Source organism: Protobothrops mucrosquamatus, unplaced genomic scaffold, assembly GCF_001527695.2.
Source record: "Protobothrops mucrosquamatus isolate PMUCROS unplaced genomic scaffold, P.Mucros_1.0 scaffold450, whole genome shotgun sequence".
Classification (NCBI taxonomy): Eukaryota; Metazoa; Chordata; class Lepidosauria; order Squamata; family Viperidae; genus Protobothrops; species Protobothrops mucrosquamatus.
The window spans coordinates 194,495-220,229 of record NW_015386773.1 but is presented as its reverse complement, the minus strand read 5'-3'; the positions used below and the strand labels follow the sequence as shown (position 1 = coordinate 220,229).

The 25,735-nt window shown below is 36.4% G+C and overlaps 1 protein-coding gene across 1 annotated transcript in view; it reads right to left on the bottom strand.

Moving 5' to 3' along the window:
* HOMER1 (homer scaffold protein 1) overlaps positions 1–25,735 on the bottom strand; it is a 64,600-nt gene that overhangs the window by 14,237 nt on the left and 24,628 nt on the right. Inside the window, exons 4-5 of the mRNA XM_015816427.1 lie at positions 20,099–20,191; positions 16,020–16,159 (exon numbers count right to left, since the gene is read on the bottom strand). Of these exons, the coding sequence (XP_015671913.1) occupies positions 16,020–16,159; positions 20,099–20,191 (233 nt within the window). The remainder of the gene's footprint in view (positions 1–16,019; positions 16,160–20,098; positions 20,192–25,735) is intronic.

Genomic DNA, 25,735 nt, shown 5'->3' with positions numbered 1-25,735 from the left:
TGGGACCAGAACTCTGTCACTAAGGAACACCGCTTACAACCTCCATTTTCTCCATGAATTTCGCTTGTTGGAAGTTGGAAGTGAAGGTTGCAAATGGCAATCATGTAACAATAGGACAGTGCAACATCATAATTGCGATCTGGTTGCCAAGCAACCAAATTGTGATCACGTGACTATGGGGATACTGTGACCCCCACAACTCTGAGGACTATTTGTAAGCACTCTTCATTGAGCAACATTGTAAGTCTGAACAGTTGGTGAGCATGTGGTCATTCAGAAAGGACTACCTGTGTACCATTATTAGGCACAATAAATAAGGCATACAAATTTTAACAATACTTTTATCACAACTGAAAAGCTCCCACTATTAAATGATTTTTAGAGACTTATAAGAAACAGCTGGAAGTTTCCATGTGTTCAAGAAACATCCTGAATAAGTTATTTGCCCTCATGTGTATAACTGGTTGAGATTCCCTTGTGACCAATTGAGGTGTAGATTATTTACCGTCAGAGGTTCATTACAATCCAATATGTATTTCTTACATATTGGATTGTAATGAACCTCTGACGGTAAATAAAAAAATAAATGAAAAAAAATAGAGAAAATAAATTTCGTGGCAGTAGTAGATACAGAAATAAACACTTCAAAACCATTTTTTAAATAAAACTGCTAATCTAGCAAATAAAACAATTGGGCTATTTCCCCATTTTGTTCTGGAGCTTATGTTTTGAATTGTCACACTGTACTAATTAATGACTGCAATAAGCTTTTATATGTATGTATATGTATATGTATCCTGAATTTATTACATGTATAAATAACTCAAAGTGGCAAACACACACAATACTCCTTACTCTTCCTATTTTCCCCACAACAACAACACTGTGAGGTGGGTTAGGCTGAGAGAGTATGACTGGCCCAAAACCAGCTTTCATGCCTAAGGTAGAACTAGAACATTTTCTAGGCTTTTAACCTGGTACCTTTACTAGGCCAAACTGTCCTAAAAATGTTATTTCCTTTCTAAATTGTCACATATATCCCCCATAGTTGCCTATCAAAAAATCAGTAAATTATGAAATTCTGTCACTACATTGTGTGTCGCCTAGATGAGCAGTCCTGAATCTTTCCAGCTTTGCGGACCAGCGGGGGGGAGGGATGGTTTTGTGCAAGCAGTGTGTGCACTCGCCCACTACTCACACAAGTGGAGCTGCGCGTGCACACTCACACACTGCTTCTTCAGCCAATTCTGAATGGGCTGTGGCACCGTAGTGGGCCACAGCCCAGGGATTGGGGATGTCTGACCTAGATAGTGGAATGTGAGCAACATATACGAAATATTTTTTTGCCATCCATTCAATCATCTCCGATTCTCGGAGACTACCTGGACAAGTTCAATTGATAGGAAAAAAGGTAAAAATGATTTGTTGTTTTTCCCATCAGTCCTATGGTGCATGTGCCAAAAGGTGTTAAGATGTTAGGACAACTCACTGCTACTGGCTTGCAGCCACCACCTTGCCACCGCTGTCTCACCATGGGACAACTCACCATGGGACAATTCCTTTTATTAGTTATATTGGTCTAATGTAATATAATGGGAAAATGTTGGAGGCAAGGTGAACCTCTTCCTCCTCCTCCTAGCTCAGACTGGGGGGAAAATTGGGGAGGACAAAGCGGGGAGGGGAAGGACTCCCCCCACCAGAAAAAAGATCATTGGGAGAGAGTCACACACTTTTCAGTGCACAAGAGTCTCTACCACAGAGTTCGAGGAGTATTGGTGGAGGGGTGGGGGTAAGCCAGATCAAAAAGGGAGGGAGAGAGGAGGAAGAGGAGCAGGAGTTTCCCCTAGTATCTGGCATTCTCCCACGGTGAACTGTCCTGTGGTGAGTTGCCCGCAGCGAGTCAGCCATGGTGAGCCAGGGTGACAAGTTATCCCATTCCAGTTAAGGACAGTCATTGTAGGAGGACCAAAATCTATCTATGGAAATCACACTCTTGCTTTCTCAAGCAGGTAGGGTAAGATTTAAAAAAAATCAATCAAGGAATGTGGTAACCATCATTCAGGCAGAATATCTGCTGGCATCATTGCCAAAATAAAAACTAGATTGAAATTCAGACGGAAACTTCTTAAGTTAGTTTCATTTCTAGCCAGTTCCAGTTCAGGAGTCAAGCAACTTAATGTTTCTGCTATGTGGCAGAACCCATAGTCTCTATTTTCTCTCTTCATTGACAAAAACCATAACAAGAAGAAGTCAAATTTCTATAGGCCAATCTGATGACAGAAATGGTATATGGAAAAATTAATTTGGAGCAAAAGTTGTGTCAAGGTATTGATTTAACAGCTAACCAGCTTTATGTAATGTATATAAGATGTAATGATGGGAATGACTCAGCAGGGTCTGTGTCTCTTTAAGAGTCTTTTTATAAAGGGAAGGCTCTGCTGATGTGTTCTCTTTCTTCCGTTTCCTGCTGTAACTGTGGTTTGTTGGATCCTGACATATTAGCTCGTGTATGTATATTGTTCCTGATGTATGATATTGTAGATAGAGTAAGATAAACCACCTTTTACTATAGATCACTGTTTACTGTTTTTAGTCCTGGATTATCTCGTGCAATAACATTGTGCACGCTCTGACAGGTTATGGGCCCAGAGAGAGGAGAAACCCAGTGACAGCTTGACCCAGAGTCAGAGGAATTAAGGCTTGTGGTTTGTTCTGGTTTGTGGTGGTAGCAGGCAACATGGACTCCATCAGTGTAATGGGAGGAGGTTTTGGAGTGTCATGTCTGAATGAAACAAACTACCTCTCCTGGTGTCTGAAAATGGAGATGTATCTATGAAGAGAGGATTGGTGGATGATAGTTGCTGATCCACCTGCAGCCCTGGATAATGGGGACTGGAGAAAGAATGAGAAAGTATTGGCCAGCATAATCCTAAGTTTGGAAGATAGCCAGCTGATTTAGATTTTAGATTTAGATTTAGATTTTATTAAATTTATACCCCGCCCTTCTCCCGGAGGACTCAGGGCGGCTTACAGCCAGTTTAAAACAGTAATACAATACAAAATTTAAAAAGATTAAAAATAAATATTTAAATTTGGCCGCTTCTACTAAAAATTTAATTTAAAACCCCTTTAAAATACCCCTAGGCCAGTCTCCACTCTTTAGTAAAGAGTGCTGGGAAGCTTTGCACAGTGTGTATGTGAGAGAGACTACGAGCAGCAAAGTAATGCTGACAAGAAAACTATATAAGGCCTAGCTGAAACTGGGAGAGAGCACGTCTACTCATTTGCAGTCCATGAGAAAGACACTCCTAGAGTTAGAAGAAAGAGAAATGACTTTTACTGAGGCACACAAGGTATATGTGATGCTCAGTTCATTGGACACTTTATGGGATGTCCTAATGACCAGTTTAGAGTCCATGCAAGAGAGGGACTTAACCATGAGTTATTTGACTGGCCAGTTGCTGGAGGAGGAACACAAATGGCTAGAAAGGCAGCCGAGAGGGGGTGACAACACACAGACCAGGCCTAAAACTGCAACATCCAAAGATGCCAGTAGAGCAGCCAAGAACATTTGCATGGTGAAACGCTGCTTCATGTGTGGATCTACAGAGCATTTCCAGAGATTCTGCCCTGAGAGGAGAAACAGAGGAGCAGCAAAACAAGGTCATAGAACTACACAACCGACATTGTCCCTGGCAGCAACATTAACTGAAAAAAAAACACTTGGCTGTTGGTCAGTGGGGAGAGTCAGCATATTGCAAATGACCCACAAATGTTTTCAAACCTAAGACCAGCTAAACAAATATTTGTTAGCTTGGCTAATGGACAACAGTCTGTTGTTAAAGGGGAAGGTAAAGTTTATGTACCTGGTATTGGAGAAACATTGGATATGTACCATAGTTAGACCATAATTTACTCAGTATTTCGAGCTTGGATAATATGGGGTATGAAGTACTGTTTGAAAATGGTCAATACACCATCAGGAAAGGTAGGAGGATTTGTACACAAGGTGTTAAGCTGGATAATTTGTGTTAGGAAAGCAGCAGGATGGTTGTGCACGAACACTTACAAACACTCCCAAGCATGATAATTATTACACAGGAGGTTAGGTCATGCAAGTTTTAGAGTGCTGCAAAGGATGCCAGAACTAGCTGAAGGACTACACATTAAGTGATGCAACACATATTTAGATTGCACTATTTGTAAGGAGTCAAAGTTCAGAGTATATCCTGTCAGTAAGAAAAGCTCAAGGCAAACAGAGTTTTGCAGTTAGTGCATGCTGATTTAATTGGTCCTATGGCGCCCTCTCTAGGAGGGGCTAGGTATGTACTAGTCTTAGTAGATGACTACACCAGATATGGGTTTTGCTATTTATTAAAGAGCAAAACAGAAGTTCTACAACAGTTCAAGCAATGGGTGAACTGTGTAGAGTGAAGATATGTCCATAAAGTATGCCAGGTGCAAACACAGGGAACAGAGTTCACGTCTGATAATTTCCAAAAATGGCTGAAGAACTTAGGCATAAGGCATAGATGTACAAATCTGTACTCGCCAGCAGAAAATGAGGTGGCTGAATAGAGGAATGGCATATTACAAACCATGAAAGACTCACTGCTGGCAGATGCAGGAATGAGTAAAACGTACTGGGGGAAAGTCATGAAAACAGCCAACTATCTAGTAAACAGGGTATGGAGTGTTGCTATCAATGAAACTCCATATTACCTGTTATATGGAAGGAAACCTTCATTGGCTCACCTAAGAACATTTGGCAGTTATGCCTGGGTGCATACTCCCAAAAGCACCAGAAGGAAGGGACAGAAAAAGGCCAGGAAACGTAGGTTTGTTGGATATGAGCCAGGTTCCAAGGGGTATAGATTCACAGATGGAACAAAGAAGGTTGTGATTTCAAGGTCTGCTAGTTTTGCAGAACAAAACAATTGGGACAGGGTGCATGCTAACACCGAGGTGTTCATGCCAACATGTAGCGCTAGTTCTCAGAAGGAGAGGCTACACAAAGCTCAATGAAGGAAGAACAGAATAGCAGTTCAGAAATAGCAAGGGGATAGACCTGAGATAAAGAGAGAAGTCGCAAAAACACAGGAATAGATGATACTGAGGAGATCTGAACGTAGCAATAAAGGCATACCTCCTGACTGGTTCTCAGCAAGTGGGGTTAGAGCATATAGTGTAAGGTATGAACCCCGTAATTACCAAGAGATGTTATCATTGCTTAAAGTAGAACAGGATAAATGGAAGGAGGCTATGAACAGAGAAATGGAGTCTATGAATGTGCATCAGGTGTTTACCCTTATGAGATTAAAATGTTCATTATGATGAAGTGTTTGCACCAACAGTAAGAGGTGAGACCATAAGGCTAGCATTGGCTTTAGCAGCTGCATGCAGTTATACTATATATCATTTTGATATTACCACTGCATATTTAAATGCTGAATTAGAGGAAGATATATATATATATGGCACAAGCTCCAGGTTATGAAACTAAGCACCCTGGATATGTATATAAATTGAATAAAGCCATATATAGGTTAAAACAGTCAGCAAGAAACTGGAATCAGTATTTAGATGCTGCTCTCAAAGAGTTAGGTTTTAGAAGCAGCAAGGCAGATTCATGTTTGTACACTGCACAGTATAAGGGTGCAGAATGTTTCCTGTTAGCTTATGTTGATGACTTGTGTTTTATTACTAAGAATCGCTCCCAGTTTGACTCCTTTGTCAAGCAACTTGAAAGGAAGTTCCAATTAAAAAGCCTGGGGAAAATAAAGAATTATCTAGCTGTAGAGATAAGAAAACCAAAACAAGGAGGATATGCGTTAAGCCAAATGAGGAAAATAAAACAGCTGTTAGAAAAGTATGATATGCTAGGCTGTAACAGTATATTAACTCCTATGACACCAAGCTTCCAGAATGATATAGCAGATGACACAAATGTGACTGAGAAGTGTACCAATCAGCTATAGGTAGCTTATTATATATATCCCAATGGTCAAGACCAGATATAGCCAGTGCGTTAGCATTTTGAGTCGGCACACTTCAGCACCCAAACAACAATACAGGTTAGAGATATAAAGAATATTCAGATATTTAAAAGGCACAATGGACCTAGGACTAAGGATAAGGCCATCTGATGGCTTATCATTACAATGCTATGGTAGACAGTGACTGAGCAAATGATATGCATGACAGAAAGTCAAATTCAGGGTTTGTGATATTGTTTGCTGGCACCGTAATTGGATGGAAATCCAGAAAACAACCTTCAGTAGCACTGTCAACTGCTGAAGCTGAATTTATAGCATTGTCTGAAGCATGTTCTGAATTAACCTGATATGTCCAATTACTAGGAGATGTACATATTGATGTAAAAGAAGCTGTGCCAATATTTGAGGACAATGTTGCATGTGTAACGATGGCAACGGGAGAACGTATCATAAGCAGAAGAAACATGTAGACATAAAATATTGTAACATCAGGGAGGCTGTAAAAGATAAACTGATAAAGTTACAGCATTGTTCCACAGACAACAATATAGCCGATATCCTGATTAAGCCTTTCAATGCAGGCAAGCATCAAGAGTGTGTAAAAGCATTTGGGTTAACAGCTGTTTAGCTTTAAATGGGAGGAGTGTCAAGGTATTGATTTAACAGCTAACCAGCTTATGTAATGTAAGATATAAGATATAATGATGGGAATGACTCAGCAGGGTCTGTGTCTCTTTAAGAGCCTTTGTATAAAGGGAAGGCTCTGCTGATGTGTTCTCTCTCTTCCGTTTCCTGCTGTAACTGTAGTTTGTTGGATCCTGCATTATTAGCCCATGTATGTATATTGTTCCTGGTGTATGATATTGTAGATAGTGTAAGATAAACTACCATTTACTATAGACCACTGTTTACTGTGTTTACTCCTGGGTTATCTCATGCAATAAGACTGTGCAAATTGTGAAGTGAGATATTTTTTTTGCCAAGTAGGGAGTTTTTATATTAGTTTGTTGCTGATCAGCAGTAGATCATTGAGAAATGATCTGAGAGGAAGAAAGTTGACAATACATTTGGACTTGAATTATTGACTGCTTTCAACAAGTATGAACTTGAAAGTTGGTTGCAGAAGACAATAATAGTAGTATAGAATGGAAGTAAAGCATGCATGTGAATGAACAGTTCAATATGGGTAATGCACGCTTGATTACTTAATATAATTATGAATAAATATATAAGGAATGTTTGTGGCAACATTAGAAGTGTGCTGTTTGGGATTGAGTAGATAAGTTAAAACAGATGTACTTTTATTTGCACATGATGCCATATGGTTGGCTGAGAACCTTATATAATGTTAGATAAAGTGAGGAATATGGATCTGAAAATTAATGCAGGTTCCAGAGAGACAATCTACCACCTTCACACAGTTTTTCTGAAAGGTCCATCCTTCCAGATGCTTCCCATCAGTTCTTCATCTTCTTTCTTTCCCAATGTTATAAAAGAACAAGATGGAACAGCTAACTCCTAACTTTTGACACTAATCCCAAGACTCCTCTATCTGGAAGCAACTCATATTTTCTAGAACCACTTACAATTTACTAGTTCTCTATTTTCTTTAAAGTCCAATTCTGTATGATGCCTTCTTGATAATAAAGGGACTTTTCATTCGTCTTGCAGAAAGTGGAATACTTGTATGTTCCCTTACTAAGTTTACATTTAAACTAAAAAATGTTTGCTAAAATTTCCATATTTCATAACAGAAAATGTCTGGCAAATTAAAAGAAGCCAATACTTACAGTCTACTAGATTTATTTTGCTGGGATACTGTTTGGGGAATCTTAAAGATGGTCCTGATATTTTAATGGACCACAGAATGGGGATCTATATTATTTGTGATAGAGAGGCAGCAAGTCTAAGAAAGATGTTTTTCACAAAGTATTTAGAACATATTTGTAATGAACAAATGTCTAAAGTCAACATCAGTTTATAAACAGCTTGATAATGAAAATCATTGAGGCATAATGCATAAAATATATGTGCAGAAATGAATGAGAAATACTTTAGTTTGCTTATGTATCAATCAAGCATGTCAAGATGGCTTAATGTATGGAATTTTGGCATGTAAGAGCAGTCTGTGAACAGCTAATAGAATGAGTTTAGTATATTGTTGCTGTGGTGCTATGTATTTTATTAGACAAATGACATTTTTAAAAATAACTGCACTTCTGCTTTTTTAGAAGATAAACAAAATTTATATTTATTTATCTTTTAATTCTGGTGTGAGTCACAACCAGATGACTCAATAACCACAGAATTAAACTGATAAAACTAATAATATAGAATTAATAGAACTAATAACATAGACCTAATTCTAAATGTGTCATGCAGAGGAGACAAAATGCATTTGTAGATATAGATGGAGCTATGGAATTATTGTTGACATCTAGGCTATTGATTTACAATCCGCCATATGGTTCCGTCCTGTCCCTCGATGATGCTCAACAATTGAATTAAACTGATGGAAGAGGCTATCTCAACTAAATGGAGTGTCATCCATATGCTGATGATATCTCATCCAATTTCAGGAACCCTTGAACCTTGTCTAAGTCAATTGTAGGGTGAGTGAGAAAGAACAAGTTAAAGGTTACCTACATTTCGGAATAAAAGTGCTGCTAGTAATGAAGAATCTGGGTTTGAATATTGGAACTCAGCCTGTTTGAGGTAGACTGCATTCTCCTTGAGAGTGCAGGGTGATAATGTGACTGTGCTCCTTGACCCTCCGTTGTCACTGTATTTGCAGATTTGCAGGTGACAGCTTTGGCAAGGAATGGTTTTGCAACATGTGCTTCGTTACCTTTCCTGATTTGGTAGTGTTGATCCACAGCATAATATCATCCAGGCTTGATTACTGCAATATCTTCTACATGGGACTACCCTTGAAAACTAGTTAGAAGTTGGAATAGGTGCAAATATGCAGCTAGATTGCTAACAATGCCTGTATTAAAAGATCTGTGCTGGTTGCCAACTGCTTATCAAGCACAATTTAAACCTAAATGGCTTAGTGATCTGGTTATCTAATGGACTGGGTCTCCTGTTACAAAACTACCCAGTTATTAAGACTGGCAAGAGATGCTATCTTAAAAATGCTCTTGCTGTCAGAGGCTCATCTTTCTGGCTCAGGCAGAGAGCGGGGCTCGGTTAGGAGCCAGGGATTCTCAGGGAGATTCTGAGAGCAGAAATGCAGAGAATGTAATGAGCTTTGTTGAACCTCATTTCAACAAACAGTTCAAAAGAGTGTGAAAAAAAGGTCAAGGCATTTCCACACAGAAGGAGGTTTAGAAAATGAGCATGAAGTATCTGAAGTAGGCATAGGTATTAGTTTTATGTCATCTCCTTCAGACAGTCAAAGCCTGTTTCTAGCTATATTATGGCTGTCTAGAAAGCTGCTTTTTCCAGATGTCACCTTGATTTATGAATTAAATATTCCATGAAGTAATTATTAAAGTTCAATTACTTTAATAGTTTAAATTCAATAGAAGTTAAATTATGGTGCTCTTATTTTATTATTTGCCTTATTTACATCTGATTCTTATTTACCTCACTACAAGAAATAATGCACTAAAATACTTTGATCCTAATAATGATGATAATGAAACTACAAATTATATTGACTAAAAATAGGGGATGGGTTACCTTTTGACTAGTAAGGATAGCATAACATTGGGAGGTAGGGAGATGAGGGCTCCAATGTGGTAGTTGCCTCACCACACATTTGGTCAGGTGGGGCTTTGGAGAGCATTTGGGGAATTCTTTGAGTTTATTCAGGACTTATCTCAGTTGTTATGCATTTTCCACTTCCAGGTGGGGGACCTTGTGCTGTTAATTTTTAGCAGTCGCGGTCACAGATACTTCCAAGGGGCCCTTGGGGATTCTGAGTAGCTCTAGTGGTTTGGATTGCCCATTCTTGCCTTATAAAAGCAACATTTGAAGAACTAAGAATAGGGACAGAAAATATGGAATATCTGGACATAGGTGTTATTCCAGAGAGAAGAATTTTATCTTTCACAATTTGTCAAATTTGTAAAAAGCTGCATGGCTTTGATCACAGATGAGAGTTGCCACCAACTTTTCTCCTCTGAGAAAAGGTAGTTTGAAGGACAGCAATTAAAATATTGAAATTTGACACTTGTGAGAACATGTGTGCCTCTGTTTACAGAGAAATATATTGCCTAAATCTCATAGTGTTGTGCAAAAAAGGACAACAGGAATCAAGCAAAAAAATTAATGCTGTCTGGGAGCCCACCAAGCTGATGAAGCAATAGTGAAACAAGAGTTGAGAGTTTGAAGTGACTCAAGGAAAGGAATATAGTTGAAAGAAGGAGAAATGAGACAGATGGTATCAAAAAGATAGTTTGAGAGATTTTATAGCAAAGCTCTTGCTTTTAAACATTTTTAGTAGTCAATAAAATTAAACTACACCAGACTCTGCAAACTATTGCTTTGAGATATATTGGACTAAAATTCCATGAACTCCTAGGTAGAAGGTTTTTAGCCTTTGGCTATGCTATCTAGGAATGCTTCAGTTCCCAAAAGGTTGGGAAAGATAAACTACACACACAAAAATCTAAGCAAAATATATTTGTACATGAATTCAAGCTATTTTCCAATAGCCCAATTTAATAACACAAATATTAAATCTTTCATTAAAAGGAGTGTTGTTCCACTGTAGAGATCTACAACTTAATACACTAATAAATAATAAAATGCAAACCAGTCTACACAAAAGATATATTCTACATAAAGCCTTTAATGAGAACAGCAAATTTGTTCTTACAGCAAGAGATACATGTGCAGCATTATTAAAAGAGAAGAAAGCTGAAAACAGAACTATTGTTTGAAATGGCCTTCTTTCTAGATATTATACCAAAACTAAGTACAAAAAGAACAATCACTTCAAGAAGCAAATAATTCTATCACTATAAATTTAATTGTATTTCATATATTTTCTAAATGTATCCAATTTTATCCAAAGATTTATTTTGTTAACAGCAGGATCCTGAAATATCCCTTGTCAGAATATTATCCAAAAGTACAGCGCAGGTAGAGTAAGTATAGATGGTCTTTTTCCAGCCAATAGAAAAAATATAGATCAAAGCCTCCTGGTCATAAAAGGGATCTTTCCTCCTGTAAGCATTTTCTGCTAGATCCAATCCAGAGTACACTGTTGTAATTTTAAAATCTTTATATATACAGATGCATTTGTGATACTAAAACACATTCAGCAATGTCTTCCATTCATCAACAACTTCCAAAGAACTTCCCAAAACTCCAAGAAGCTACTTTCCATGTACTTATTAATTTCCAGGATTAGAAATGGCTTCTCAATCAGAATGCTAGCTGAATGTAGTTTTCTTGCAGTAAGAATAATACATTTAAAATATTTTAGAAGTACAAATCCTTGGTTGGCATTCAAACAAAAATCTTTACACAGCTCTGTACAAGAAAGAGTGCTAAATTCACAAGCAAAAGCAAACATCATGTGTGCCTTTATATGTGGTGTTTTTCTAAATCAGGACTCTGTATTAAAACTTTTGATGGAGTTACTGGAAATTCACTTTTAAAACATTTAAAAATATGTATTTGAAATTTATAAATTGTCAGAGATGATTACATTTGTACACTCATATAATGCTTAGGGTATTTTCCCACAAAAATATTCTGATTATCACCCATGTTTTACCAATAATAACAAAATGTTTTGGAATTTTGCGTTGTTGGATGATTTAAACAAAAGCATTTGTATAAACAAATTGTACCCTATGGAAAAGTTGTGCAACAATAAACTGGCTAAGTCTTTAAGGGTATAAGCATTTATTTTCATGTAAATTATCTTACATGGTTCCTCTCTAATTTACATATTATTTGTATGGTAATAACCTAATCACTTTCTCAGAATAAAAAGCCATTCTTAGATGTTAAGCTAAATAAATCATTTGATATTGCATGATTTTTTTTAAAACAAAGAAATAAAAGCTATTAACAGAATAGGAAATAAAGCCTGGGAGAAATTTATTGTAAATCACACCTTTGTAATCAAACTTGATCCATTAAAAAGTGCTGTTAATTTTTGGATGTAAAGAGCAACTTCAGGAAGATATCCATTACAGCCTAAAGATAAATGGTTATAAAAACACTTCTAACTTTTCATGATTACACCTCATGTCCATTTAAAATTAAAAAGTAACATGTAGTTTAAGCCCCAGAGAGTTTCTTTTAGAAGGGACAGAAAGTTGGTGTAATTAAGGTTGCTATTTTCTTTAAAACAATATCCCCACTGTCTCTATGAGCTTCAAAAAGCCACATCAGATAGCTTAGCTTCTGTTTTTCACAGAAACAAGATGAAAGGCATCAGTGCAATAAGGGACATGTGCAATTTGCCATATGTCAGCTGCAATCACAACTGGCCTTCAATAGTTTTCTTTCTTCAGCTCGGTTCTTATACCTAATGCTGTACTTTTGGACAGGGATGGAGACTTTGGTGCTCTCCCGATGTTGTTGGATTAAAACTAGGGGTGTGCAAAAAGTTTGAATTTTGTAACAGTGGTGACCATACAGACATGTTCCGAGCAACAGTGCCAGTCCTAGTCATGTTGCAAGAATTATTTCAAACTCAAAGTCATTGTTTTAATTCAGGATATTTTGCAGACATCTCATTAATATTCTCCCAGGAACTCAGTCAGCATGGTGAGAGGTAAGGTATTATAATGAAGCAGGACTTCAACTAGAGGTTCTGCAATCTGGCATTATGAAATTAGAAATATATAACAATATGACACACATCCCTTATTCATTGCTTTTTCCAAATGGAATTCAGACTCAAACCGAGAATCAAGAAATCAAAGAGAATGTATTTAAGCAAGAGGGGTAGCTTGGGGAATATACCGGTACATACTGTATGTAGTCTCACCTTCCTCCAAACTGTTAAGCTCAATTTTTTTTTCAAGTTATGTATGTATTAGATACTTTTTATTTTTATATGTAAAACATATAACCTGCCTTTCTGGTGCATATGCCTTTAACAGACCAAAAAAAGCAGAAAGAAATGGAACGAGACATATAGTTCTTACTTATACCTAATTGATAAAGATATGAAGACAACCTTCTCAGTTTCCAATTAGAGTTCAATATTCTTAGAAAAATACACAATAGAAAAAAATCTTTTGACTTTAGTTGAAAGGGATATTTTTCTTATAAAAAAATCCCCTCAGAATTTTACAATACAATTTTACAATCTTAATATTTCTTTCCATTTGGAATAAATTTACTATTTTGGAACTATAGCAGCATACAGCAATTTAACCAAGTAGATTCGCTTAAAATATGTTTTAGTGCTGTGTTATATATTATAAAATATTTTTCATAGTTTAAGCTCAATCCATTTATAAAAATATTAACTATTTCAAGACAATGGCTTATAATATCCAGGTTTTCTATAAAAAAGACATTTGTTTCCTCCAAAAAGGTTATTTGCTATTCAAGATAAACTCTTTGTAATAAATTAATATTATAACAGGATACAATATTATAGTAAAAATTGTCTGCATTTCTCATTATTGAAAAACCATGACTCAAATTTCTGATTAATTGTTAAAGATTTTTTTTAAAAAAAATGGGAAAGAAGAAAACCAAATAGCCAGAAACAATGAATGATTTTACCTCCTTCCAATATTCCATACATGAAAAAGCTACAGAAGAATATTTATACCATATAGTAACTAAAAACTAAAATTTGCACATTTGAATCCATATACAGTAGTGGCCAAAATTGTGGAAACCTTTTGGGGAAAAGTGTATTTTTGAGGTTTGATGGCTAATAACACCACTTTTTTTTGGAGTAGTACCATAAAATTATATATCAATGGAAAGATAGTTTAATCAAGAATGTAATGCAACAAGGTTTGTTCAATTATGTGTACTGTACTCTATGAAAAGTTATAGCGAAATAACCAGAAAAAGGAAGCACAACTTGCTTAGGTTGATATCAGGTAGCTTTCCTTTATCTGATTGTAGCCAATGAGCAATGAGCCAATCAGATCATAGTAGGATTCAGTTATTGATGTCATGTATTGAAGCTGAGAGGAGGACATTTGTCAGTGTGTTATGTGATCGCTATCAAGTTGGTTGGTTTTTTTTGTGTTCTTTCATTTAGTGAGCTTGTAAAACGTAATAAAATTAAAGTAATGGCGCAAAGAGTTGACCGATTGCCCAGAAAGTGATGTAAAATAGTATTATTAAGAGAACGTTATAAAGTTATAAAGAAATTAAAAGAAAAATTGGTGGAAACTTAACCAAAGGTGGCATTTCTACTGTACACTTTTCCCAAAAGGTTTCCACAATTTTGGCCACTACTGTATGTACATAAAAATGCACATATATACATGTACATTATATATAGTCTCCCTTCTTTTAATTTGATTTGCACATCCTTCATACACTTGGTCTGCAATTTGTTTCCTAGTCATTCTGCTGTGATCAATGGATGCTCCTAAAGATAGTGATTTCATTCATCCATTATGACTTTGGTCAATCAAGGTCCTTATATAGGTTGCCCTCAACTTACGATCACAATTGGGGCCAAAATTTCTGTTGCTCAGCAAAGTGGTTGTTAAGTGAGTTGTGCCTGATTTTATGACCTTTTTTACCATGGCTATTAAGTGAATCATTGCAGTTGAACAAATCAGACAGTCAGTAAGTTAATCTCACTTTCCTTGTTGATTTTGCTTGTCGGAAACTGACTGGGAAGGTCGCAAATGGAGATCACATGACCACCCCATCACAGGACACTGCAATCATTGTAAATACATACCAGTTGCCAAGCATCCAAATTTTGATCACATGACCATAGGGATGTTGTGATAGTAATAAGTGCAAGGACTGGTCATAAGTCACTTTTTTCAGTGCCACTGTAACTTCAAACAGTAGCTAAACAAATGCTTGCACATTGAGGACTACCTGTAGTGCTCTTTACAGTGACAGAAAAGCTGTAGACTAGGTTACCAAACCTAATCATATCTTTGCCACTTGCAACGTTCTCTAATAATAACGACAGCATCTATCAGTTCTGAGACACATTTTGGTCAATCTGCCCAAAGCACAACCAAAAACCAATTTCACACTAAGCATTCTCAGACTATTCTATGCAAACCAGAATCTCTAAAAACTACACTCCAAGCCAAAATATCGGTGTCCACCACCCACTAAATAAGAGGTTCATGCAATGTATTGATATATCCAGTATGGATGGTATCGATACCATGTATATGTGAGAGATGTATAGCTGTTTGGAGACATCTTAAGATTTGAAGAAATATATATTTGTAAAAAGAGTTTAGGAGCATTCTCAAGTACCTAAAAGGTCAGTGCACATTCATGGAGCACCCAAATTGGAGCAAGAGAAAGAGAAATGGGTCATACTTGAAAAGAGCATGACTAACTAGTACTTGGAATAAGAACACTACACTCTGCTATGATTTGTTGCAAGTATTATTTGCATTTTAACAATCTGACATTGAATAAAATATCAGAGGAAGCCCTTTTAAAGCTATAGTATTAAAATTCCAGGCATTCAAATATTGCTTCCTACGTGAAGAGTAGAAATAAAGTGCTTTTACTGATGTATTTCACTCCCCCCCCCCCAAAAAAAAAATCACTTGAGCCTTTGTTTAAATATAGTCCATGGCCAAGATGCACAGAGGAGAAGAAATGCAGACAGGAGGGAAAAATACCCACACTGGCAGAGTTATGATTCTTCTTTCTGCTGTAGTTCTCATCACTGAAGATATCAGCTTCTTTTGTATATCAAACCATGTCATTTTAGTAGAGAAACAGCAAATAAAACAAGTTGTATTCATGACTATAGGCCCACCAATCATGCAAGATCTTTAAATTCACCAAATAAAAAAGAGGCAACTTTAACAAAAAAGCACACGTACATATTACTTAATAAGGATGTGGGAATGGAATCTGTACCTATGCGCAAATGGCAATGCATTCTGAGTTGGTTCAGCCCTTGGTTCTGAATTTTGTGTCATTTCTGGCATTGTTCTTTCATCATCTGTCCCATTAATGCTCTCCGGTGTAAGAGGAGATTGAATATCACCCGCAGATTCCTTTAAAAGAAGAGGAATGGTTACATATTTCATTTCTACACAATATAGTTCCAATATATAAAATAAAATGCTACAGTTATCAAATATATTGTAAGTCTTAGAAAATATCAGTATTCAGTATGCTACTGAACCTTTAAAGCAGAATACAAAAGGAAGCTATTTGTGTGCACATCAGATCATGTCCCATCTATTATTTCAATCAACTAATTATGCCAAAATATGTTCTGTTTCATGTAGCAGCCTCTGAGGGTCAGAGCAATTCCAACAGTGTTGTGGTGTTGTGATTCAAGGCCGGTTCCTTTTCTATGTGTATTGTGATGATGAGCATACTATGCCCAAAAGGGCAGAATTTGTGGCATAGCATCACAATGCTGAGTTCCTCATTCGAGGGCCTAAGAACGTGAAGCTGCCGCTGTTATCTAGGTATCTCTTTCTCTCCTAATTTTTGACTGCAATAGTAAAAATCTCACGATGTAGAAAAAAGGAATATTCTACCAATATACTACCTGCATTCATGTTCTCCCAACTGAAACTCAGAGATGAATGAATTCATTCACCTTCATTTTTAGCTTAGGGGTCTAAGAGTAGGAACTATTTCAGGATTTTCCTTTTCTAGAATTTTTCATCTGCTGTTTCCATGTGGCACTTTCAAAACAATTCTAGATGGATGGATAGATAGATAGTTACATCCTCATGAATTGAGCTAGAGTAGTATTTCTCAACCATGGCCGCTTGAAGATGGAGGGACTTCAACTCCCAGAATTCTCCAGCCAGCTATGTCCCCCTATCTCCAAGTGGCCAAGGTTGAGAAACACTGGGCTAGAGGATATACTGGCTTTCTACTTATATTCCTATAGAATTTAGAACCGTGCAGTGGTCTTCATATTGGAATCCAAAATAGTACTGTACCCTAAAGTGTGTAGGTATAGCATAGTCTTTCTTTTCATTTTTTAAAGTGGTTGGATGGATGCTCACATGGTGATCACATGGCAGATGGAAGGAAAAACTGCAATCCTGGGAGATGAGCTGCTTACATTTGCATCCTCCAATATTTGGAAGCATCTTTTTGAATTCAGTCTGAAGAAGCAGATTTTTAGTGGACAGCCCTAAAAGAGCTCTTAAATTTAATTTAAAATTAATAAATTAAAATATAAATAAAATTCAGTTTCAGTTTAATGGCACTCTCATCTATCTTTGTGGTAATTTCCATGATCAGAAAATGTCACAATTTAAATTATGAGTTCAGATGAAAATATACGGTATTTCAGACTTTACTAATTATCAATCGAATTTACAGTACATATGCACTGAATTTCAACCTTTAAAAATAATGTAAGGAAAATCTTTATTTCTTCTTTCTGAAGAAAACAGAAATACCCAGCATTCAGATTTCTCTAATTAGCAAGGTACTTGGGCCATGAATATTCCAAATTTCAACCTTGAGATGAACATACCTCAAATATTTGAGTATAGATTATCATTTCTCTTATAAAGAAAATTCTATAAATATCCAATTTTTCATCCTTTTAAAACAGAGTTCTTGCTCTTCAGAATATTCACATTGACACATTTATGTAATATACGCAGTGTGCTTAACTAACTTAATGCTTTTAAAGTCTAGTCTTGTGTTAATAAGAGTGACAAAAACATCTATTGTATGAATAAATATCAAAATAGCTGAAACATGTCTAATTACAATACATTTAACATACTATATGGGCAAGACAATCAAGACAATATTTAAATCAAGTAGTGCTGCACTTTTGTGGGGAAAAGCTCATCAGCTCAAAATCCATTATGATATAAAATAATGGCAAATATTTATGGCACCACATACTCAGCCAACAGTTACCTACCTATGTCCCAGCTATTATCTGAGAGGTATTTAGGGATTAGACTATAAGTATAGAATAAAACAGATGGAGTATAATGAAATTAAAAAACAATGCTTGATAACACCTTTCACAGTAAGTGCAAGATGGTTTTAGATAAATAAATAAAAAAACCATTACAATCAATTGGCATACTGTGTTTTTCTCAGTCCGGTCATTTTTAGAACTTTAAGAAGAGAAATAGCCTGAGGCATTTGCTATCCATTAAAGCTCAGGGCACTTACAGTTTACATATTGCCTAGAGACTACTGCATTAATTTACCCACCCTTGGGGTTATAGTACTTAGTAAGAAAGTGATTGCTCAAGCAAATGTCTCAATAAAATGATTAGTGTGGCTATACAAAACCTTTCTTCTACAAAGCATTAAAGCAGCCACAGCTTTCTCCCAGGCTGAGCATGCTCAGCTGCAGGAGATCCTAACAGAAAGGTTATCTCGGCATGTAGATATAAGTATAGAGAACCAGGGAAAAGCTTTCAAAGCAGCTTTATGAACTGTGCAAATCATGTAGCTCCTTTATTCCTTCAATGCAGGTCTTTATTTCCACTAACTTGCTTTGCAAAGTACCCTCTTTCAAACACTTTGCATGCTTTGCAACCCCAGTGATTAGTTCTCACATTTTATTAAATAAAAGGAACCAAATTTAGCTCCGCTTAACAATATATGGATTGCCTACTTCCATGATATTTTTTTCCACAAGTTCCCAATCTAGCCAACAGCTATAACAGTGGTGGTGAACCTATGGCACGGGTGCCAAAAGCGGCACTCAGAGCCCTCTCTGTGGGCATGCGCGCCGTTGCCCCAGTCCTAGACCTTCAGCTGGGTTTTATAAAATCTTTTCGCTTTAGGCCTCCGCCGCCGTGTGCAAAAAAAAAAAAAAGGTTCAATCAGTCAATTTCAACTTCTTGCGGAAAAAAAAAAAGATCTTGCAAAGTTGGAATTGATTGATTGAACTTTTTAGTCCCACCCAGTCTGCCATTACCACCGCAGCCATGCCCACCCAATTGGCCATACCCAGCCAATGGGCCACACCCATCTGGCACTCGGCGATGCATAAGTGGGTTTGGGGTTGCAGTTTGGGCACTCAGTCTCTAAAAGGTTCGCCATCACTGAGCTATAAGATTGATCTGCCTTGACTTTTCAAGATCAGCAAAGGTTGTTGAAATGTGAATATCAATTTGCACGTGGTCCAAACAAGATCCACAGGAAGAATGAGACAGTAATCAGAAGTAAGAGGAAATAAGGATACTGAAAAAGGAAGAATTACAGGAGAAGGAAGAAGAAGCTGCTGGTTTATAAGGTCATAAGGAAGACAAAAACAGATAAAGAAGGCAAGCCATTGTAACATGAACATCAGAACAAGACGAAGTGAGGCAGGAAGGAACCATTTGTATAAAGTAAATAGCACAGAAAAATGTCAAAACCTCAGGAAGATGGCAGGTGCAGAATCACAATATAATCCCATTCTAATTTTTATTATTTTTATTATTTTTATTATTATTACTATTATTATTATTATTATTATTTTATTTAAATGTATTGGCCACCCCACTCCAGTGGTCCTTGAGCAGCATACAAAACTGGAAAAAACCCAAACAGCCAAAAACATTAAATTAATATGTTGTACATTAATAGCACGCACACACAAATGGAATTGTCAAGTGTCCATCATCATGCAAATTCCCCCCCTGTGGATACATACAATGGACACCATGGAAGCAAACTAAGAAAATAAGGTCTTGCATCCCATAATGGCTATATATTCAGGCTGAAGCAGAATATTTTTCTTTGCATCCTATATTCATTCAAGGATCCTTCTAATCTCCATAAGGTTTAGAAGGAATGGCTTATTCCAATGTATAAATTGCTACAACTTTTGCAGAGTGAAAAGCTATTATCTCTTTATCTATAACAGACATACAGTACCTGGTACAACAGGCATGAAACTATGCAGATGAATGCCCCCAAACTGATATTTAATGGATAAATCAAAACTACATTCCAAATAAATTATACCCATTTTTAATCATAAACTAGGACAAACATACCTGTGATGGTGTACTTGTTAATTCCATCTTTTCTTGGGATTTTTCTTTAGCTAATCGTGCAGCTTCTTTAAATTCCTGAAATTTTTCTGCAAACTGAAAGCAAAGGTTGGCTAATTACATTTATTTATTTATCAAATTTACAACATACAGCACAGGCTCTCAACAAAATCATGAAAAAATAGCAAAAATATGAAAAAGTAACCAATATAATAAAACCATTAGTTGGAGGTATATCAAGACATACTTGTTATTTGGGAAGAAGACTTATAGTCCATACAAAGATTTCTCAATTAGCTGAAAAAAATGGGACATCAAAATATAATATTTGTGATCCATTATGACAATAGCTAGATCAGCCTTTTGGATATGACTATGAATAACTATCATGACTGTTAAACAATAATCATTTAAAGACTACTTAATCTTACTCTCCCAACAAGAACCACTCTCCACAAAGGCTACAGATATAAATCACTCCTTAAGAATGACAGCTCTCATCTATAAGCAAATCAGAAATAATGTTCTAGATCACTTTTCAAAAGTTAAATGCAACTGCTTGTTGGAATCGGTTTTCTTACTGTGCTTCACAATTTTTTAATGACTATTTCTTATAAGATGGTATCTAAGATCAGTGATAGTTGCTAAATTTTGAAAAAGCAAAGGGGGAAGAAAGCTAAAAGAAGCTAAAAACTTGTAATGAGCAGCAGTGTTCATTACAGGGGAAGGTTAGTGAAAGATTAAACACTTGTTACTGCAGGCATTGCCTCTGTAGCCATTGTCTATGGAGATTCTCAGTCATCCAGATCATGGTTGTCCTAAAGGTGCTTTTTCAACTGGACTGGAAAAAAACGAAGTCCAGTTGCTTTTTGAAAAAGCACCTTTGGAACTCTAGCCATTGTAACTAGTCACAGATAAGAGGGAAAAGAAACTGCACAGGGAAGATCTATGCTTAGAAAGCATAAATAGATGGGAAGGACATATGATTGGTCATTGCCTTAAAGTCACATTGGCCCAGACGTTTGAATTAGAAAACTACAAGAAAGATAGTCCGGAATGGCCAAGTATGGCTGTCACCCATCTCTGCCTACTTACTGATTTGGGCTGTACTGAAATAAAACTGTTTACTGATCACTCCACAAATGTCACCTGCTGTCTATTGTAGTTTGGGCTTTAATAAAAAGAAATTGAGAGTTGCTCAAGAATATTCTACATTATCAGACAACACCTTGCTTCACAGATAGTACAGGAGGATTAAAATTAAAGTTATTTAAAGTGTTAGGGTTAGTTACCTACAAAATTACAATCATTGCAAGATCATCTCAGAGTCATCTCCCTTATGACCATTGCACCAATTGCAAAAAACACAAACAAAACTTTTATTTTCACCAAATCTATAGACAATTAAGAGACATTGGCTGAAAAGATGTACCACAGTGTCATGCTTGTATGCCATATAGTACCCTGTCCTAAAATTGATTTGGGCTCTTAGGATCAGAAATGGAAAACATTTAGACAATATAACAAAACAGAACAGGAATATCCTGCATTGAAACACTTTCCCGATTAAGAAATATTCCGTCTCAGATTTATGGCCATAGAATACTATGGGGCAAAAAATAAGACAGCTTTACTGAAAGAAAAAAAGAAAGAAATTAAGTAGATTTTACTATTGAATAGTTTCACTTCTAACAGGCTAAAAATGGAGACATTCAGCAACTATCTTTGATCTGGAACATAGCTTTCCCTTTCAGAGTTTTGCCCTAGCAGTCACCAATACCCTTTGGCAGTATAAATCACAACAGCTCCTCTTAGCCACTATTCCAGCTGACTAATTTACCAACATTTTAGATAAAATAATTTCTGTTTTATTTTCTCTTTGGAAGAGAATCTTTTTGTTTTACTTTTTATCTACATCAGAAGTAAACATATGCGATATTGAACATTTAGGAATGTTAAGTTCTTGAGGTTACACATTTGGTGCTTATTAGAGTAACATCTATGAACAAATATATAAAAGAGAGAGAGAGAGAGAGAGAGAGAGAGAGAGAGAGAGAGAGAGAGAGAGAGAGAGAGAGAGAGAGAGAGATAGAATCAGTTCCAGTGAGATCCAATAAGATCATTTTTGTTTATATTTTGGACTTTTCCCTCTCCTTTTTGTTCTTTTGTAAAATTAGCCAGAGCAGATCAAGCCATTGGAATGAATATAGTTGTGGCCAAAATCTAAAGCAACCAAATCTCTTTGAAGATACAACATAATTTTATGAGGCATGGAAACAACAAAAATGTATCCTGGGACTTCCAGCAAAGCATTGGCAGCTTTCTGAACAGTCCTGAGAGCAAAAGCAGAACCGCAACTCATATAACTTTGGCCCACCACATTTCAAAGACAAGACAAAGAAAAGGGCAGATACAGCGTAAATTTCAGCATGAGGCTGGAATAGTTTTGATAAAACCATCTGGGTGACCTTATTATTTATCCCTTCTTCTTAGGTCAGCATGGCAGCTCTACTATCTTTGAGATGTAGTCCTGACTAGAAACGGTTTACTATGCCAGAAGGTTCCTAGTTGGTTCTTTCCCCTCTTCCCGCTTAGGTCAATTCAGTTTGCTGTGAATGTTTTCTTACCAGGGCACTTTAAGCAGTTCTCATGTATAAACGTGCACCTCATAGGTTTGGTAATGGATGCAGCTCACATGTGTATGGGTGGAGGTTACCTTTTGTTAACACAATATGCACTGTGTAGCACTTTTTCTGAATAAAGCATCCTTGGTATAATACCTTGGCCTCAAAGAATAAAACAAATTCTCCTTTATGTGCTGATTATTTGTTGCAAATGTAGAGGCTATTTCAGATGACAAAGATGTGTAGGTAGAGGTTTCAACTAAATGTTACTATTCTATCATCAATCTCTGTGTGATAAAGCTTTATATTTCTATTTAGATTGATATACCAGACTGAAGTCAGCCAGACATAACCAGTACAGGTAGTCCTCGACAACCACATTTGAGCCCCAAATTTCTGTTACTAAGCAAGGCAGTTGTTAAATGAGTTTGCCCCATTTTATGATCTTTTTTGACATAGTTGTTAAATGAATCACTACAGTTGTTAAATGAATCATGTCATTAAGCAAATCTGGCTCCCCTCATTGACTTTGCTTATCGGAAGCCCATTGGGAAGGTTACAAATGGTGATCACATGATCCCAGGACAATGCAACTGTCATAAATACATGCCAGTTGCCAAGCAGTCAAATTTTGATCATGTAACCACAGGGATGCTGCAACAGTCGTAAGTGTGAAAACTTTCAGTGTTGTTGTAACGTCAAACGGTCATAAATAAATGGGTGTAAGTTGACAACCATCTGTATTTATTTTGGAATATGCTTTGTTGCCAAAAAATATCTATTTGGTTTAGTTACTGGTATATTGGACCTCTTTCTACATATCTCACACTGGCTAAGTTGGTCTTAATTCAGCAATTTCTGCAGGACCCAGAAATTAATAAGAACACTTTCTTGTACTTTGCTGAATGTTCAAGATTTTTCTTCATCTTTACAATGTTAACCATTCATTTTCAAACTTCAGCTTTCTAATCATTTATTTTGAGCACAGCATTCTGAATGTTATTGACATTCCTGTACACAGTATGTTTAAAATCATTTTGACTCAGAGGATATAAATCACAATCCTTTGTGTTGAATCCAAAACTTTTCTTTCTTATTTGGAGAAAGGCTCCTTAGGAGAAACAGAATCTTTGATTCTAATCATTATGGATGGTGGGAAGATATTTTTTCGGAATTCATGGTCTAATATATATGCCTATCAGTACTCCTAATTACGTATCTCTGGCTGTTAATAATTCTTATATATTATTTACACTTGGATATGGGGAGCACAGGACAACAAAGGATACATAGTTATTACCATCCTTACACTTTTATGAAATACTCTATAGAGTGGCCTGTGTGGAATTTTTTGGAATTATAGGCAGTTCTTGCTTAAAGGCTGTAATTGGGACTTACAATGGCAGTTGCAGCAGTTCCATTTGCCTTTGTTAAGCAAATCCCAGGGTCATATGATCACCATTGTAATGCCTTCCCTTTGCCTTTGCTTGCAGAAATCGGCAGTGAAGGTTGCAAATGGCAACTATGTGACCGTGGTATGCTGTGACTGTTGTAATTGCGAGCCAGTTGCCATGTGCCCATCACAATCACATGTCTGGGATATGTGGTAAACACTGCAACTACTAGGATCTGTTTTCAATCTCCTTGTGCAGAACCACTGCTAACTCTGAATGGTTGCTGAACAAGTAGTCGTTAATCAAGGACTGCCTTTATGACACTATAAAATTATTTGGAACTGCATGAAACCATGGAGCTATTTATCATGGCAACTCAGATAAATATATAAATAAATCCCAGGTATAATACTTTCTTTGGAACTGAAAGCTTAACATCAAGTCACACCTCTAAAATTCATACCTCTCTCTGGAAAGACTACATGCCTTAACCATTTCAAGATATGTTCAGAGAGTATGGCAGCTACTCTTTCAACATTCAGAAATGCATCCATAAGTAATTTGTGGTTAGTGCAATCTGATTTGTGCATTATATTACAAACATATTTTAGGTAGTGAAGGGAATACCTAATCAGTAAATACAAGGTATATAAATAGTTTGTAGCATTTTGTGATACCTTAAAAATGCATGTATAACAAGCATAACAGTTAACCTACAGTGTGCCTGATTAATTAATATTTAAGGTGCCACAAAATTCTTACAGGTAATCCTTGACTTATGATTGTAATTGAACCCAGAATTACAGTCATAATTCATAGTAGTTGTCATGAAGGTCACCGTGTGACTGTGCCTGGTTTTAGGATCTTTTTCAAGTGGTTGTTAAACATATGACACAATTGTTAAGTGAACACTGTGATCCCTAAGCAAACCCGTTTTCCCCAAGCAAAGTAAAAGTCTAAAACCAGCAAAATAATAATAATAATACCAAAAATTGTGGTCACATGGGTATGCTGAAAACGGCCATAGTTGTGAACTGATGGTTGTCACGTGCCCAAAATACAATCACATGATGGTAGTTGGAACTTTGAAAACTGGCTATAGCTCTGGGAAGATCCATCATAAGTTTGAATGGTGGCTAAGCTTGGACTACCTGCATTTGTATTCAATATACTTTTTTTAAATAAACTTGTTCCCAAATTTACTTCTAATCATATTTTAAAGTATGCAAAAATATTTAATTTTCTTCCAAATAAAAATTATACAAGGTAATTCAGGGTTCTCTAATCTGAATCCCTCCTAGAATTCTTATCAAGGCTAAGAACTCCTAGCATTTCCAGGTTGGCTTTGATATAGTCTCTTCTATTGAATTCTAAACAATTCATAGCTAAGATTTGTCCTGCTGCTTCTCCAAGATCCTAACAACGGTTTTAGACAGATACCTAGAAGAAAGCAGAGAACTATGAAATATTTGATTCAGAAAAAAATTATGCCTAGGAGAGTGAAAATGTTACTGATAGTCCTAACAAGAAGCATGATGGAATTAAGTCACAAGAATACAGCAAGATGTGATAACTTATGAATGAGGTCCAAGGGGCAATATACATGTCAAAAAAAAAAAGAA